This window comes from Hevea brasiliensis, chromosome 17 (assembly GCF_030052815.1).
Source record: "Hevea brasiliensis isolate MT/VB/25A 57/8 chromosome 17, ASM3005281v1, whole genome shotgun sequence".
In the NCBI taxonomy this organism is placed as follows: Eukaryota; Viridiplantae; Streptophyta; class Magnoliopsida; order Malpighiales; family Euphorbiaceae; genus Hevea; species Hevea brasiliensis.
This window is the reverse complement of record NC_079509.1, coordinates 14,582,231-14,599,827: the sequence shown is the minus strand read 5'-3', so window position 1 is coordinate 14,599,827 and position 17,597 is coordinate 14,582,231. Positions and strand designations below refer to the sequence as shown.

At 33.8% G+C, this 17,597-nt stretch overlaps 3 protein-coding genes across 6 annotated transcripts; all 3 read right to left on the bottom strand.

The window, feature by feature from the left end:
* Window positions 1-129: 129 nt before the first annotated feature.
* On the bottom strand, window positions 130-2,902 carry LOC110672093 (glycosyltransferase BC10). Of its 2 annotated transcripts, XM_021834761.2 has the most exons (3): window positions 2,782-2,902; window positions 1,900-2,650; window positions 130-966 (listed from the first exon to the last, which is right to left on the bottom strand). In XM_021834761.2, the coding sequence occupies exons 2-3, from the start codon at window positions 2,434-2,436 to the stop codon at window positions 322-324; spliced, it is 1,182 nt and encodes a 393-aa protein (XP_021690453.1). In that variant the 5' UTR covers window positions 2,437-2,650; window positions 2,782-2,902; the 3' UTR covers window positions 130-321. The 2 variants fall into 2 exon arrangements, with proteins under 2 accessions (XP_021690453.1, XP_057995307.1); XM_058139324.1 differs by lacking the exon at window positions 2,782-2,902 and having other exon boundaries at window positions 1,900-2,775.
* Window positions 2,903-4,739: 1,837 nt separating this feature from the next.
* On the bottom strand, window positions 4,740-7,239 carry LOC110672096 (glycosyltransferase BC10). Its single transcript, XM_021834765.2, has 2 exons — window positions 5,555-7,239; window positions 4,740-5,450 (listed from the first exon to the last, which is right to left on the bottom strand). Exons 1-2 carry the CDS (start codon window positions 6,107-6,109, stop codon window positions 4,806-4,808), a joined length of 1,200 nt encoding a protein of 399 aa, XP_021690457.2. The 5' UTR covers window positions 6,110-7,239; the 3' UTR covers window positions 4,740-4,805.
* Window positions 7,240-7,868: 629 nt separating this feature from the next.
* Window positions 7,869-16,324, bottom strand: LOC110672088 (uncharacterized). Of its 3 annotated transcripts, XM_021834756.2 has the most exons (14): window positions 15,964-16,324; window positions 15,731-15,875; window positions 15,240-15,394; window positions 14,578-14,760; window positions 13,688-13,763; window positions 13,167-13,244; window positions 12,797-12,882; window positions 11,850-11,923; window positions 11,022-11,067; window positions 10,091-10,200; window positions 9,538-9,712; window positions 8,542-8,595; window positions 8,340-8,454; window positions 7,959-8,176 (listed from the first exon to the last, which is right to left on the bottom strand). In XM_021834756.2, exons 1-13 carry the CDS (start codon window positions 16,222-16,224, stop codon window positions 8,380-8,382), a joined length of 1,518 nt encoding a protein of 505 aa, XP_021690448.2. In that variant the 5' UTR covers window positions 16,225-16,324; the 3' UTR covers window positions 7,959-8,176; window positions 8,340-8,379. The 3 variants fall into 3 exon arrangements, with proteins under 3 accessions (XP_021690447.2, XP_021690448.2, XP_021690449.2); XM_021834757.2 differs by lacking the exon at window positions 8,542-8,595 and having other exon boundaries at window positions 15,964-16,323; XM_021834755.2 differs by lacking the exons at window positions 8,340-8,454; window positions 8,542-8,595 and having other exon boundaries at window positions 7,869-8,176.
* Window positions 16,325-17,597: the final 1,273 nt, after the last annotated feature.

Below are 17,597 nucleotides of genomic sequence, written 5' to 3'. Positions count from 1 at the left end.
AAAGGCCTGAATAAAATAAAGGAGACATGATTATGGGGCCATTTAGAATTACATATTTTAGATATATAAATAATAAATTTATTTACTTTTTTTTAGGGGAAAAGAGCATTCTTCAATCATACATGCTAATTAACAGAGTAGAAGAAACGTTTTTAATGGTTGTAGTAAACCAAAAATGGAAAATTAACAGCTACAAACATTGATAGCTGCAATTACACTTGATTGTTTTAGCTTGCTTGCTTACTTGTGGAGTTCATATTAATACATTTATACAAATTAAAGAATAAAGGATCACATAATTTTGTTATTCCCTCAATTTGATCATCTGTTGAAATGCATGACTTTGGGTGCAAATCTCAACAGCCTATCCAAAGCGGTAGGCATGAATTTCCTTGCAAACAAGAAACAAGTGGTGCTGCTATTTCCATTATACTCACATTTTCTGCCACTCCTTAGCCTCTCCAAGAACTCCACCGTCACCTCCGTTCTTATAAACCGAGTCGGGTGCGGCCCTCCTCTCGACCAGTCTACCCAAGTCAGAGTCCTATTCGAGTTCCTCTTCCCATGTTTCATGCTCACAAATGTTGGCAAATAATGTTCGTCTGCATAACAAGGACCCTTGCAGTACTTCTGGAAAATGGGAAAGTATTTTTGATCTGATATAACTTCAAGGGCTAGTTGTCGATCCATTTCAAACCACTGGGAGCCTTTCCTCCATTGCTCAATGGTGATTTCAGGGCTCATGTGGTGGCTATATCGGCCGCGGCCAACAGGACCCTCTAAGTCATAGGCCTCCACAAAATTTTTGGTAGAGTTCATTAGGTAGGAGTAGACAGTGGAGAAGTTGAAGAGAGGAATGCATGATTCTGAGAGGAGAACAAAACGCTGGTTTGAGATGTCAAGAAGTGCATTAGCTAATAAACGTATCTCTGCTTCGATCATGTTCACTTTTCCCCATTGAACATCCTGCAGTAATTATAAGCATGACCAAACATCAAAATCTCGACTATTATTACTGTAAAAATTGAATACTTCAACAAGGCAGCAATTGAATGTGTATGAGGCCCACGATTTTCGTTTATCAAATTCTCACATAAATTTTCGTGTTGAAGACGAATGACTTCTCCAACTTGGAATGTTTACATCAGGATGGGAGTGGCTTGCAAGCTACGATTATGTCTACGGAGACGACAAATGGGTCGGTCTCCTTGGAAAATAGAGAACAACATTCCCAATCAGGTTCGTGGAAATAAGGTGTCAATTTAAATTAGTTTTCACATCTTTCTATGCCATTTTCCAGGTTGAGTTGGATTTAACGGGGCGTGGGTATGAATTTCTCCTATCTAAACTGCAACAGAAATGTGCAATATCTTGACCAATTGGCTGTCATGAATTAATGAGGTGCCTTGATTGGCGGCCCAATGAGACTACCACTACTAAATACATGCCATAGAACACACGCCTCCTTCGTAATATCAGTTATCATCAACAATTCAACATCATCTCTGTCAAGCCTAGACTCAGTTATCATCAACAATCTTAAGAGCGTATACAGTCTAATCAATCAATCAATTGAATTTTCATACGGATATGATGATAGTATATGCTTATTTAATAATTAAGATGCATAGCTAATTGCGGTGCGCGTAAATATGTGTTTCTTTACATCATCGTGAAAAAGGGATATATTCGTGTACATGTTTTAATTACTGAAGAGAATTTTGATCAGGTTTCCAATCCAGCCAACATGTTTCATACTAAATGTTCATTTAAAAAATTTAATATTTCATTAGCTTCATTAACTACGTAAACCAACCTTAATTACTGGAAATATAAAAGAACTAACGTAAATATGCTACAGTTCAATCAATATCTCGAGAAATGATGGGATATACTAACCTTGCTGGGAATTCTTCGGCCATGAAACACAGGACTTTCAGGATATGATTCATTATAGGACGGACTTGAATGCACATAAATTGAATACAATCCTTGATGCCCCTTGAAGAATTTCTCCCACAGTGGAGCCATTAAAACTGGACCTTTAGTCAGGAACAAGAAGGCAATCTTGGGAACTCTATCAAATGGATATTGGTTTATCCTGGGAACCATTGAAGCCCTCCACAACAATTCCTCATCTTCCATATCATGCTTAGCATCAGTAGGAACTTTCAGATACTCTTTCAAGCCTACACGAGGCAGTACACTTGTCTCATTCTTTATTGATGGTGCTTGTGGTATTGCTGTAGTAGCAGAAACAGAGAACTGGGTAACATGGAAATTGAATGATATGTTCTTGAGATAGGAACTAAGGATCACCCCTGTGGCTAGACCACAGCAGAACAAGAAGAAATAAGAAAGAACATTCACGAGTTGAAATTGGGTGTTGAATGGTTTCGTAAAAGAAGTCATCAAATTCTGTTTTTGACTCTTCATTGCAGGAAAATTTTTAAAAACAATAAAAGATGATAAAAAAAAAAAAAAGCTTCTGTGTTTTATGCGAGAGCTTGAAATAAATATAGCTAGTCTTGACAAAAAAGGCGAATGCTTGTGGAGTTGTGCCTTTCTTGATCTAAGCAGTTCTTTTCTTTGAGCTCAAGAGATCGATGTCAGCAAAGACTAACAAAATCTATAAGTAAAGAAGCGATTCCTACAAAACAAAGGATCACATCAATGAAATCTGAGATGATAACCATGATTGAGAAAAGAGGGAGAGAAAAATGACCAAGAAAAGAGAGTTCATCTTGAGCTTTATATATGAGAGAAGATGGCTGTGCGCACCTCGAATGTATTAGAGCCTAAAGATAAACTGCATGTGTTTGATGGCTTTAGAGACCAAGCGCAAGGTAGAATCTTCTCTCTTCCAAGTTCCAAACTATTAATATTCAAAGATTCAAAAACATACAGACGATTATAATTAATACTTTATTTGGAAGTGCCATTTAAAGTCTTTTTTTTTGCTGGTTACGCGTTTCAAGGCAAGGCAAAGAAACGTAAAATTTGACCTGGAACAAAACTTTTGAAACTGGAAGTAGCAATTTGCAGGCAAGAAGAAACCAGCCGGCAGCCACATGATATGTCACCTCCAGTAAAGGACAAAATACAAAGGCCCATTCGGGTGGACTTTGAATGATATTAATAATAAAAATGCATGGTAATTAAGCTAAGCCGCCTGTTCTTACACTTAATGATAGCTTTCCACAAAAGAAAGGAGCTTTTCTTATCTGTTTGGGTAATTGGTCTAAAATGGGAATGATGACAAGTACTTTGCGTGCAGCAAACAACCTTTTGTGAGGCTCTCTCATTGGCCACACGCGGTTTTTAGGCCATGGAGCCAAGAAATTTCCTGAATCGTTAGAGAGGTTGACTAAGCAATAAAAATCACTCTTTCATGTTTCTTCATGCAGTTGATTAAGAAATGATTACAAATATACTGTGCGGATTGGAAAAATTTCATCATCAAATCAAACCCATTCTTGGAATTTCCAGACTTGTTGGAGTAGCTATTGGGATTTTGTCAATTTGAGTTTCTGGAAATTCTTCAATAAATCTTGAAGATGCAGAACTTGAGATTTGTGATTTTTCAACGAAATTTTGGGAACAAATATTTTTGTTTCTATTGCTCGAACCTCTATTAATAAAAACTTACAAATCAGCAAATTAAAAAAAAAAAAAAAAAAAAAAAAGAGGAAAGTATACAAAAAATGTTATATGGTTTCATTTTTCTCTTCTAACTGAAATTGAATATTCAACTTAGCAGCTAAATCTCTTCTCACAGTTCTCAATATTTTTTTTTTAACTTTCTTTCTCATTCTTAAAAGTTTCTTTCTTGACCTGGTTTGCTTTGGAAATTTTGCACAACTGGGTCACAATCGTAAAACGGAAAACAGAAGCAGACATTATAAATATATATGGTTTCACATCTGTTTACTATGAAACAAGAGTCGTATCTTTGATCTTTCGCTAGGGTTCTTCTCAGGAGCTGCTGGTGTAAGAGTTTATCGCAAATCTAGGTTGTTTTGATTGCAATTTTTACTTGCGTTCTGAGAAGAGAAGCAAAGTCATATTCTTATTGAATGGCGCTGTTCTAGTTCTGAATTTATGATAATCTCTTTTCACTTCTCAATTTCTTAATTGCTTCTTTTGCACCATTAACTATCTCAATCCTATAGCTCCTTCTACTTCTTCCTCTTTATCTTTTATTTCTTTCAAAATTTATCTTCAATGTTAGTGATTAATTGTTGTTATGAAGGACCCCATGATTATCAGGCACCTGATAAAGGCTTAGAAGAACCACACTCCAAAAGGGCAAACCATCAAAGTTTCAGGGCTCAAATCTATATATAAGCCCTAGAAATCTCACTTTCCATAAATTATTGATACGGATTTACAAGAACTACCGAGCCCCTGACTTGCATAAAAGCAGAGCCTAGTTTAACTAATCCAACCCAACTAAACAAACGCAGTACTAAAACCCACAGGCCCAAGCCCGAATCAAACTCCATGAAAAATTCAATTTTTTATTTTTCTATTCCCTCCCTCTCTTCCTCTCTCTTTGTTGGAGATTGCAAAAACCCTAAAATCATTTCAAATAATTAATCTAGTGCATTAGAAAATGGAAACTCATCTAATGATAGATTCAATCCAATCCTGTTAATTTTTGAAATTTATTCGTTTTACTTAAAAAATGATAAAAATTCATTAATTATTTTTTATCAAATGAAATATATTTGAATTGGTTAACCAATCAGCAAACGATTTCACTAACAAAATAAAATTTCAGTTTTACTAATTTGTAACATGTGCTATGAGTTAAAACCAAGCAATGCTGGAGCTATCCTTAGCAAAGGCTCTAGAGTGCTTGGGTGGAACTTTCTTGCAAAAAGGAAGCAAACTTTAGTAATGGAACCATTATAAGTGCAATTAATCCCATTTCTGATCCGATTCAAAAAATTTTCAGAAACATCCTTTCTCAAAAATCTTGCAGGATGTGGACCACCTGCAGACCAATCAACCCAAGTAATGCTCCTATTTGAGTTCAGCTCAGGCCAAATTTTGGTCACAAGAGTTGGCAAGTAATGCTCATCCATGTAACAAGGAGGCTTGCAATGCTCCCTGAAAACAGGATAGTATTTCACATCGGAGACCATCTTCCCGGCGAGCTTCCGGTCAAGTTCAAACCACTGAGAACCTTTCCGCCAATCGGACAAATTCACGGTTGGCCACAGCAGCTTGTTGTAGCGGCCGCGGCCGTTGTGTCTTGGATCATCAAATGACCCTATGAAGCTTTGCTTAGAGTTGATGAGGTATTTGTAGATTGTTGTGAAATTGAGGATAGGAATGCATGTTTCAGAGAGTAGTACGAATCTTTCATTGGAGAAGTCAAGTAGAGCATTGGCTAGCAAACGTCTCTCAGCATCCACCATCGTTGCTCTCCCCCACTCAACTGGCTGCAAGAAACTCAAAAGTATGCATTTATGCATCAAAATAATGGAGCCCATCAATTTTTTTTTTTAATTCAATTGGTTAGGCTAATTAATTCAAGTCTAATTACCTTGCTCGGTATCCTGCGATTGTAGAAGACCGATGATTCTGGCGGTACTTCAGTGAATTCTGGTGAAGTATGGACGTAGATTGAGTAGAGGCCTTCATGTCCCTTGAAGAACTTCTCCCATAGTTGTGCCAAAGGCAATCTTCCCCTGGTCAGGAACAGGAAGGCAACCTTTGGTGTACGATTGTAGGGGTATTCATCAATGTGTGGCACCATTGAGGCACGCCATAGGAGCTCTTTATCGTTCATGGAATGCCAAACCTCCTTGGGCGATATCCAATCACTGAAACTTCCACTTGTAATTGGAAATTGGATTAATGGTGGTAAGGAAGGAGAAGACAATGAAGAGTTGCAAAGTGAATATGAGTATGGATTTTCTGATAAGGCCAAATATTTTTTGACATGATCATTAATGAACATTCCAAGAATTACCATAGTTGATGCGATTGATAAACATAGTACTATGGAAGCTGTGACATGAAGACTGCCTCCTCTAACTTCATTTTTGAAGCGTGTGGAGAGATCTTTCACGAACACAGTGAACCTACTCTGTTTCATCTTCCTTCCCAATTTTTAGTAGCTAGAAAAGATTTGTTCATCATTCATGCAAATTAGCCAAGGGTTTTAAAGCTATGAACCCGTGGTGGAGAACTGGCTAAGGCCTGAAACGTTTTCGATCATTGGCTCAGGAGCTTGGCACATGGGAAGTGCCAGGAGCAGCAGGGTTAATAGTGTGAATTACAATCCGCACTTGATTTTCTGAGAAATAATCAGAAGTTACACATTACAGATATTGGCAATGGAGCGTTACCAAGAAAAAAAAAATGATTGGAATCACTGGATATCGTGGCTCATATGCTCCCATACATGAAAAAGGCAGGGTTAGTTTTTTCTAGGAAGTTCCAGACGAGGGAAAAGTTTCCTTGTCGTCAGATGAACTTTTCCTTCCCTTGCAAAGATTGGTAATATTTTACGACAAGGATCTGGTTTTCGGTAACATATTGTTGTCCCAGGTAAGTTTTTCTTCTGTGTCCCATTCTCGATTGAAATTTTCAACTCCAAATTTTGGAGAAGGGAATAGATTCCTTTGGTAAGAAGAACGTTGTTCCTCATCGATGGAAAAAGAAAAATCCCCCAGGCTTTGAAACGACAGGGCGCTTGTTACAAATAACATGTCCATTAATTTTCTGATAAAGATTAGAACTTTTTGGTTTTCTTCCCTCACCAATCTAGTCCATATTAAGATAGAAAATTGCAGTAATTTGACTGTTAGATCAAATCCCTGCTCTCAAAAATATTCATGTCTTACAGCAAACAATGAAGACAAAGATTTTTAAGTTTCTGATTGGATTTCTTTGAGATTTTTAAATTTTTTTATTGGACTGTTGTAAATGAAAATGGTTTCTGCAAGTGAAAATCACTGTATCAAATCGAACTAAATCAATTCTGTTTGATTCAATTTGATTTTTCACTTTAATCAGTTCAGTTTAAATTTTTATTAAATTCAATTAATTTGGTTTTAAGATTTTTCAAACCAAACCGACATTGGCTCAGCCCTAGTTGTACTGTCATTGTGAAATTTCCTGGTGAACCTCCCTGGGGAGAGCTTGAAGGGGTGAGCTCATAACTAGACTATGTTCATTTATTAATAACCAAAGAAAGTTGTTAAATGTCCACTAATTATAGTGCTTAGTGTCGTTTCAACCAAGTTGGATAATTAAAAAAAAAACTATATTGGACAGTTTTACCTTCAAACTATTCTCTTTCCAGGGACTGGATTTGAATTATGACACAAGTTGCTGTCCTGAATTCCAGATGGCGTCTACAAACTATTTCCCCACCATGCATTTTGAGTTCAAAGTTAAGAGCATCTGCTTGAAGACTATGGGAGAGAATGCACAAAATCTGTTGACTTGGCATAATATAATCCAAATCTAAGGGTTCCCCTGCCTGAATTAGATTCTGCTCTAGTTAATAAAACACATCTCACCTGAGCAAATTCACTGAACTATTTTCTTGAAACAAATTTCACATGGAGAAATCTAAATTCCAAACAGAAAGGGGAGAACTGTGTCTGTCACACTACTAAGGTTGTGAGATAACTGGAAAACATTGCAAGTTCTGCAACACTTACTCAGCCCTGTTTCCAGCACAGGTTGAAAGGTAATTTCTACAGGAAAAAAAAGTAATTGAGAGATTGGGGAGGAAGCTTAAATTAGAAATTGGAACTTGAAGAGGGAGTGCCTGGTAATATTTTTGTGCTAGAGCCCAAGGTTCAGAGTAATTATTTAAGGAAAAAAAAAAATTGCTGGCACTGTTTCTGGAAAAGTTTCAGGAGATTTTTAATATCATATGATAATGTCCTCTTGCCATATTGCAAAAATTACAACCCATATTAAATTCAGTGTATTCCTGAACAATACAACTTCATCCGTTCTATTTGCTATTAAACTGGTATTTAACCGAGTATATTACAACAAAGCCAGCTACTGCTCCAGAAATAAGTAACTGATTTATACTTAGCTTCTTATACCTTGACAGAAAGCCACCGGTAAGGTAAGCCAAAGTCCATCTGACAAGGAAATGCAGCCCACAAGTTTTTTGGAACTTCTGAATCGAAAATTCCTGCAGAACATATTGCACTAGTCAGTCCTGCTGTTCCAGTGTATAAATTCTGATTAGGACTTTGTTTTGCAGAATGTGAAATCAGTATTGTGTGAAAATAATTGCACGGAAATTGTGGTCTACATGGTTGAATGACTAGCGAAAATTAGGTAAGTGGTCCAACCTAAGAAATGTTGTGAGCAGGTCAAAGAAAGCAGCTTCCCTCATTTGGGCTCAAATTTACCAAAGTCATCAACAAATGTAACCACACTGCAATTGAAATTATCTAAAGAAAAGCCCTGCACGTTCCCAGATGAATTGTTGGAAATTGACACACAGAAATATTCCATTAACTAGTGTATTGGCAATTTGGAAACTCAAACCACCTTGAAATTATTGTCCAATAGAGCATATTTTGTTCCAAATTGTCCAAAAAAATGCTGTAATTACATGGACCAGAAGAATTTCACATATAATAGCCATATAACATGCTAGAAGATATGCAAGTGAGTGAATAATTATACTCTAATGTGGCCTATGTTGTGTAATTTAGAAGCTTAATGGACAAAATACAGAGGGACATGTTTTGTTAAATAACATTTGCGTCATGAACGTAAAAATCCAGTGATAAAGGCAACATCAGATAGGAAATTGGATTTTTTTTTTCAAGGTTATAACCATATAGGAATAATATAGGCCTAATTGCCTGTACATGTTTTTGTGGATATAGCTACATCCAAGGTCATAACCATGAACCATGATCCTTTTTTCCCTCCATCTAACACCACCCCCCCTCCCTCTCTCTCTCTCCCTCTCTCTCTCTCTCCTGCAGTAATTTTTGAGTGGGATGGGTAGAGCAAATCATTTGGATATTTTCTATTCAAGCCGCCTCAATTTTTTCTATGTAGGTTTCGTAGCTAGTACTGTAACCAACAAATAAGTTAACCCAAAACAAAACCTGTTATTTTCCCAAATTAAATGAAAGCCAACTTTTTCTAAATTTAGCCATTGCATTTGTGAAGATAGTCCCCTGACTTACCACGGCAACAATTAGTAAAAAAAAAATTAAAGAAGGTGAAATGTCTGGCCCCATAGTCCTCCCATGGAACCACTTCCAGTTCTGGTTTAAACATGGTTCTGTTCAATTTTGATCAAATCCAACAATCTGTATTTTTTTAAAATTTTTTTCGATAAAAATTTGGTTTTTGCATGGAAACAAACCAGCCAGTTCAATCACGGTTCAAGTCAACCATGGTTTGACCGGTTCTGGTTTGGTTTGAACAGGTCTGGTTCCGATTCTGACCCAGCCCCTAGCCGGGTCATCATGCCTCCATATAAAGCCAGAGAAAGAAAATTGGTAACTTGAAATTACCAGAAACTACCTTCGGTAATTTATTTTGCCGAGCCAGATGATCAGCATGAAGCCGCACATTTGATGCAGCAGCAATCCAAGCTCTGCGATCCACGTCACAATAAACACTGGCAACTATGTCAATTAATGTCTTTGCTCCATTTTCTATAGCTTTCAAGATGGCTGCTTCTCTACTTCGGCGATTCCTGAGAAAAAAAAAAATACAGTATCAGTGGCAGGTAATTGGTATTTGGTAATCAAAACACACATGTAGCACAGTTCAGTGAGCTAGAGACTGTTGATTAAATAACAAGACCATTAGCCTGTTCACACAGGCAGTGAGCCACAAAATGAATGTTGTAGAGCATCATGTTCATATCTTATATGAGCTTGTTCTGCTAGCCCAAACTTTATATATATAAGTGCCCAACCTGAGATCTTATTGGCATAAAGGAGAAAGGAAATGCTCGACAAAGATGTAAAACATATTCCTAAAATCCTATAATGAGTGAATTTCTACAAACAATCTAACCAAAACCAGGATCAGTATAATTGTGGCAAAATGAATGTGATTCGTTTCATACTTGAGATATGCACAAAGCATGTGCTTTGGCCACAGATTGACTCTCCCATGCATTGGGATCAAAGCATGTGGAGCAAGCTCAATAAATTTGTAAGTTGACTGGAAGTAATCCTGCATAAACAATATAAATTAGATTTAAACGCATAAAGAAACTCAAAATATTATTAAATTCTTTGATAATTTTTTTTTATTTCATTTCATTTTCTGTTGAGCATTTTTGTTTAATTGCTATAGCAACTTCATGAAGTTCTTGTAACAAGCAGGGAGTTCGCAATTGCAATTACAAATATGGTTCAGTTAAAACAGATATTCACACACTCGCTAGGCAAATAATTTAATGTTTTGTTATATCATAATGTTTAACATTTTCTTTTTGCTGATGATTAGTAGAGTTAGAAAATGAAGAGGGATATAGATAACCATAGTATATGAGAGGAGATATAACAAGAAAGCAACCAAAGGGTAGAAAAATAAAAAAGAAAATCCTATATCCAGAGCATCTCAGAACTGCATAGGGAAACCCAGAAATAAAACTTTGTGGAAATAGCAGGCCACGAATTGAACAAGTTTCCAAATTTCCAAATGTTAACTTGCTAAATGAAAGTCCCATGCGCACCCCCTTAAAAGGTAGGATTTCTCTCCTGTTCTTAGCTCCATCGGACACAGGATGGAATAATTTTCTATGCCACATCACTTCCACAGTTCTACTCTTCCTTACCTTTTCCATCAAGCCAACATATGTGCACCTGTCTTCAGAAAATGTTACATTCTAATTTAGGAGTTGCATTCTTTAGCCAAACACAATTCTATAAGAATGAAATTTTTAAGACTGTTATAATGCCGAACATAGGAAATGTAATTCTTTCTAGTATTTCACATATGAAACAACATGATTAATAACATCATGTGATTAGGCTTTTTTATCTACTTACAGCCATATTCCCTCCAGAAGTAACATCCAAGACTGCACTTCCTTGACTGCAACAAAGCCATAGATACATTAGCAAAACAATTCCTGGTGAATAAGATAAGCCATAAAACACATAAGAATGCTGAGAAGTTCACATAGGACACGTGCCTTTCTGCATAGCCTCAAATGGGTGCTTCATTCACATATGCAAACAATAAAAAGGACAAACTTAAAACATGAAAGCAAAGGGAAGAAAATTCCAACATTTGAGGTACCTATCCTTTCAATTTTTGTGTATGGCTATTCTAGAACAAATATCATCACAATTTAATGGTCTTGCCATTATATGGGTCATTTCTAACAGTTTTATTATTTATCATGTAAATCAAGGTCAGTTAAACATGATTTTCTATCAGATACAAACATAGGCACGCTGACTAAATTTCCCACGTGCAAATACAGTCATCATAATTACATAAATCCTAGCCACAGCCTTCATTTGCTTTACATATATGTTAACAATGCATAATAACATAAAATGAGTTGTAATGAGTGAGACTCCCACATTTTGGGATCTAAGGAGGGTCAAATATAAACAACATTCATCTTTTTCATTGCAAGGAGGCTGTTTCCGTGGAACCAGTGGCCTCTAGGTCCTAATTGTGGAATAACCTTACAATTTCACCAAAGCTCACCCCTATATGTAAATGTTGAAGGCTGGTCTTTCTAGCTCCATATGATTATGGTTTCCTATTATGAAAATGGTAAGTAATCCTGATCATCATTGACAAATTTATTGATCACATGGTTGAAACTGGACCCACAATGACAGTCTTCTAGAGAATCTTACCCCACACAATGATCCCCTACAATCAATGAGTGAGTGCTGATATGAAGCAGTGCCACATGGCCGTCTGTATGTCCCTGAAGTATGAACAAGACTGCATTTAGAGCCAACAATTAAAAAGCTGGCTTTGTTTAAGAGAAACCAAGTCATATGTAAAATTCTACATGGCTAACACAAAACATGACCAATCACATTATGCCCAATAGTAGGGGTGAGCAGATTTCGGTTCAAACCGAAAAACCGAACCGAACCGAACCGAATCGATTCGGTTTAATCGGTTTGGTTTTAAAATTTAATCGGTTCGGTTTTATATTATAAAAATTTCGGTTATTTCGGTTCAGTTTGGTTTTGAAGAGAAAAAAATCGGTTAAACCGAACCGAATAATAATTTTATATATTCAAATCGAACCAAATCGAACCGAATCGATTTATTTTTATGGAGAATTTATGAATTATATTTAATTATATATATATATATATATATAAATTGTTTAATTTCATTGATTAATGGTTATTAGGTTCAAACCAAAGTCAAAATTAGACCAAATAACTTGAAAATCAAGTCTAAATTAAAAAATCAATCAAAAATAAAACCAATCGGTTTGAACCGAACCGAACTGAAATAGAGCGGTTCGGTTTGATTCGATTTTTCATCCATTTTGGTTCGATTCGGTTTCTTAAACATGTAATTCGATTTTCGTAATTTAATTCGGTTCTGTTCGGTTCGGTTTAAACCGAATACTCACCCCTACCCAATAGGCAACAATTTTTTTATATTTTATCAGTATATACATTGAACAATGGATAACACTATTTTCAACCAGACTATGCCTGCATAATATTTTCTCAAACTTCTCAAAGAATGAATGTGATGTTCTCTTAACTAATCACAATCCCTCACCATATCTTTAACTTCACAAAAATACAAACAAACATACAACAAGACTTACTGGAGCAAAAATGACTTTCAACCTTTGACCACCAATGCAAATCTCTTCTCCTCCAGAAACTGAGGTATAGCCAAGAGACCAATCCTCTGGCATAATGTGAAGCCCATTGAAGTTACACAAACTGAATGAGATTAGAAGTTTATGTTTACAAACAAAGACAAAGTAAATTCATGAATTCTATGCTTAGAAGTTGCATTTACCATTTTATTTATTTATTTTTGTAAGATAAAATATCTACCACTTAAAATTGGTTCCAAGCACATTGAGAAGAAGCTATGTTTACAAATATCACACTGCAACAGCGTGTCACAAAATGGAATCATCACTATGGTTAGAGTCAAAATGGAAAGACAAAGATAATAATTATAACCTTTTCCAATGCGGCGCATGGTGTTCTTGTGTGCTAATAAAGTAGCGTCAGGATTACACCTTTGGATGATAGAAAGACCTGAAACAAACCATGGAGCAGCAAATTGTAACCAGTATAAAAACTGTTTCAAGTGAGAGATAAGCAAAGGAACCAAATAATTAAAAATTTTAGACATAAAAGGAAGTCAGGTTTGCTGCTTCATGGGCATAGAATGCACTGGTCATTTAGGAGAGGAGTGGCAAGGATAATATTATGCAGTAGAAATAGTCTTGTGCTTGCTAACTAAGCTTTCTCTTACTCGTGAAAGAAAAATCTTGTAAAATTTTCTCATGGCCGAGGATTGGTGACATAGGCATCACAAAATGCAAGGAAATGACTTAAGCTCTAGGTTCAAAATGAGGCAAGGATTAGGAATGGGCAGGGATTTAAGGGAATTGGAGCGCCAAACTCTATTTATGTAGCTTAGCTGGGAAAAAATATGTAAAGTCTCAATTTAAGTCAAATATTTGTAACAGTCTTACCATCAACATGGTCATGGTGGTGATGGGTGACAAAGACAACTAACTTTCTGGAGAGAGCAGAGACAATTTTCAAGAGCTGATCAAGGAAAGAAAAATTCATTGATCAACTTTAAAATTTGAATAATAAAAGTCACAAGAATAAATTATTTAAGCCACCATTGGAAATTACAATGACATCATAAACAATGCAAGGAAATAAACAAAATGAAAATAGAGACCCATGCAAGAACTAATCATGATATAAACTGGTTAAGGGTATTTCAGCTGAATTCAGATCAAGTACAAGAACTTCTAGTTATATTCCTTCGTCCAGGTTTGGGAGCGAATCAAATGTGACAAGAAATTAGACTCAACGTGAGACTGGGTGTGCTGTGTGAAGGATCATGCCTTCTTTTACTGTCAAGTTAAATTTTTAAGCCCATAAAGATAGCACTAGGACAATAGTTAACCACATTGGGTTACATTACATACCAAGGTATTTCTTCCATATGCCAAACTGAAAGACTAGTTTGCAGATTTAAAATAATGACTTGTGAAATATTTTGATTTCACGATAGACATATTACAAAATTCAAACAAGATAGATCCTTCTGTTAAGTCCTTAGCCTAAATGAAAAAATTATGACAATCTATGGGCATATTATGGGATAAATAATTTTGAAACTCCAGCCTAGGATCTAACAAAATTTTAATATATAACAATTTGAGTTCCATTATGAGTTTATTATTCTAAATATAATCGCCAGAATAGGTCAAGAAAATGCCTAAAGACACATTATATGTCTCAGTTCTTACACAGTTATGCTGCTTACCATGTCTGTGAAAACGTGGGTGAAAGAAATCATTTATCAAAGGCATTAGAGCTGTGGTCAAGGAACAAACCAATATACCTCCCCATGAAAATCAGCAAGACATCCTGGATCCACTATCAATGCATCACCACGAGCTACAAAACCATAATCCCCACATTCTGCTGAGACACTCTGAGGTGCAAATATAATCAAGTTTGTTGTATGGAAAGGCTTCGCTGTCCTACTTTTCATAGGTACAATTATAACACCAGGAGGGTACTCCTGAAAATGAGAGTTAATGTCATTTCTACAAATGTAGAGTTGACATAAACATGCATGTAACAGGAAATATCCAATGGAATTTTAGTTAAAAGAACATATATTTTTATCTATAGGGTTTTGACAAAGCTCAGAAATGAATATATCTGAGAGCCAAATCATTAGTTAAATGTCAACTGCATCTGACGGACTGTATAAAATTGTTTAGTGAACTACCTTACTTCTAATGGAAAGAGGTCAAACAACCTATGTGCATGCTTTTCTCTCCCATTCCGGGGTTGTTTCTAAGTATATATAGCTCAAGTCTATAAGCACAGTAGACAACAACTGAATAAAATTTAAAATATCCGAGTCCAACTACATTTTCATTCCTGCTTTTGTTATGAAAATACCAAACAAAACAGTAAGCAATCCTAACAAAATTAAAAAAAAAAAAAAAAGACTCAAAATACGCTTCTAATTCTAGAAAAATGCAATCAAACCTGGTGATTTAAAGTGGTATGGACTTTTGGTTCTGGTGATTGCCCCAAGTCATTTATAACACCAATCACTGCCAAAGGCCCCACACGATCGCTACTTGGTTTGACATCCAAAAGCCAGTTTAGACAACTCTGGATATGCATCCATTTACATAGTTCTGCATACAAAATTATTTTTGTTTCCAGATAAGTTGCATTTTCGTTGCTGAAGATGAATTAAACAAATACTACAATAATGCAATTAATGCTAATATTTTAAGGTGAATGCTAGTATATATTACAAAAAGAAGGACAAGATTCCTCCTTTCAACAAGATAATGTGTTGGCTCCATAATCATCCCTGCCAAGCCCATCAATCTATTGCCATCTAATTGTTTGATGACAAAATCAACACAAATAGTAACATGGTTTCCAATGTAACACTAAAAATAACATAGACATTTATAACACTATAAATTATAATTAAGATTTTACTAAAAATAGACCAAACAGACCTGGTAAACTCTCATTTCCGCTTGCGAATCCCATAACGTACAATGTATGAACAGGCAATCCTGGTCCAAACTCAGCTTCCTCTACTAACTTGACAAATCTCCAGTCTCTTTTATCAACTGCCTTAATTCCCACTTGCTCCAATACCTTAATAAACCTAATTCTAAATTAAAAACAAATAATAATAATAATAACAATAATAATAATGATAATAGCGCAAGTACTCGCAAAATACCCTGCTAATAGCTGGTTCAATATCGTATTTCCTGAAATTGAACTTGGGCAAAAGCGACTCCACGCCTTCAATCGCTATTAGAGTCTCCAATTCTCCGTCTAGAACGTTTAATTTAGTTGATGGCAAGTCCCATAGATCAGAATCAACGAATGAGTCATATTCTTCATCGAAGAATTTTGGAGGTGGGGTTTGCTTTACAAGCAGAAATTCGTTCTCATTTAAGCAGTTCTTGAGGATAAGAGCGAGATTGTAAGTGGCCATGTTTGCTATGTCAAGAGTGAGAGAAGAGTGAGGGTTTTAGAGATTGGCAGAAGGAGAATTAAGGAGGAAGTTGCACCAAAAATGACGGCGAAGTAGGTGGGAATCAATATATATATAAAACAAATAAATATTATACAAAAGACACGTCATGCTTTTCTTAAAAATTTTATTTTTTATAATTATTTTTTATATTAATTATTATTTAATTTTTTAATTTCACCTTTAATTATTATTATTTATAATATTATTTTAATATTTATTATTTAAATTATCATTTTTTTATAAATTAAATTTTTAAAAATTAAAATCTTTTAGAGTTAAATTTAATATTTAAAATTTATTTATATTATTTTATAAATATTAATTATTATTTAATTTTTTTAATTATTTATTATTTATAATATTATTTAATATTTATAATTTAAAGTATTATTTTTTAAAATTTAATTTTTAAAAATAAAAATTTTTATAATTAAATGTAATATTTAAAAATTATTTATATTTTTAAAAATTTATTTATATAAAAATATTATTAATCCTTCTTATTAATAATAATAATAATAATAATAATAACCATAATAAATAATTGATCATCATTAGTTTAAAAAAATTATAATCTCATAATTAATTATAAATATTTTGTTATACTAATTATTATTTAATTTTTTATTTTTCATTTAATTATTATTATTATTTACAATACTACATTAATATTTATAATTTAAATTATTATTATTTTAAAATTTAACTTTTAAAAATTAAGACATGTAATATTTAAAATTTATTTATATTATTTTATAAATATTAATTATTATTTATTTTTTATTTCTCTTTTAATTATCATTATTATTTACGATATTACTTTAATATTTATAATTTAAATTATTATTTTCTTTAAAATTTAATTTTTAAAAATTAAAATTTTTTATGATTAAATGTAATATTTAAAAATTATTTATATTATTTTTTTATAAATTTATTTATGTAAAAATATTATTTGTTATATGTTACCTTTAATAATAATAATAATAATAATAATAATAATAATAATAATAATAATAATAATAAAATATCATTGATGGCCATTAATTTAAAAAAATTAATTATTATTTTGTGATCTCATAATAAATCATCATATAATTTAATCAATCTTAAATTATTTTATATTTTTATTAAATATTTTTATTGCATTATTATATTTTCTATTTTTTTATTATAAAATATTTGTTAAAAAAATTAAGAGACAAAATGTGTAATATACATAAAAAGTTATAAAAATAAAAAATATAGATTTGACTTATTTATAATTAATACGTATTATTTTTTATGTTAACTTCACTTTTTTAAGATTAATTAATACTTATTATTATTAT

What these genes read in the sequence shown, in the direction of transcription:
- LOC110672093 (XM_021834761.2), bottom strand. Translation starts at nt 2,436, where the DNA reads ATGAAGAGTCAAAAACAGAATTTGATGACTTCTTTTACGAAACCATTC. An exon ending in GCCGAAGAATTCCCAGCAAG is followed by an intron (nt 967 to 1,899) that starts GTTAGTATATCC and finishes TAATTACTGCAG; the next exon opens with GATGTTCAATGGGGAAAAGT.
- LOC110672096 (XM_021834765.2), bottom strand. Translation starts at nt 6,109, where the DNA reads ATGAAACAGAGTAGGTTCACTGTGTTCGTGAAAGATCTCTCCACACGC. An exon ending in ATCGCAGGATACCGAGCAAG is followed by an intron (nt 5,451 to 5,554) that starts GTAATTAGACTT and finishes AGTTTCTTGCAG; the next exon opens with CCAGTTGAGTGGGGGAGAGC.
- LOC110672088 (XM_021834755.2), bottom strand. Translation starts at nt 16,224, where the DNA reads ATGGCCACTTACAATCTCGCTCTTATCCTCAAGAACTGCTTAAATGAG. An exon ending in TTGAACCAGCTATTAGCAGG is followed by an intron (nt 15,876 to 15,963) that starts GTATTTTGCGAG and finishes AGGTTTATTAAG; the next exon opens with GTATTGGAGCAAGTGGGAAT. An exon ending in CATGCGCCGCATTGGAAAAG is followed by an intron (nt 12,883 to 13,166) that starts GTTATAATTATT and finishes ACATTATGCCAG; the next exon opens with AGGATTGGTCTCTTGGCTAT.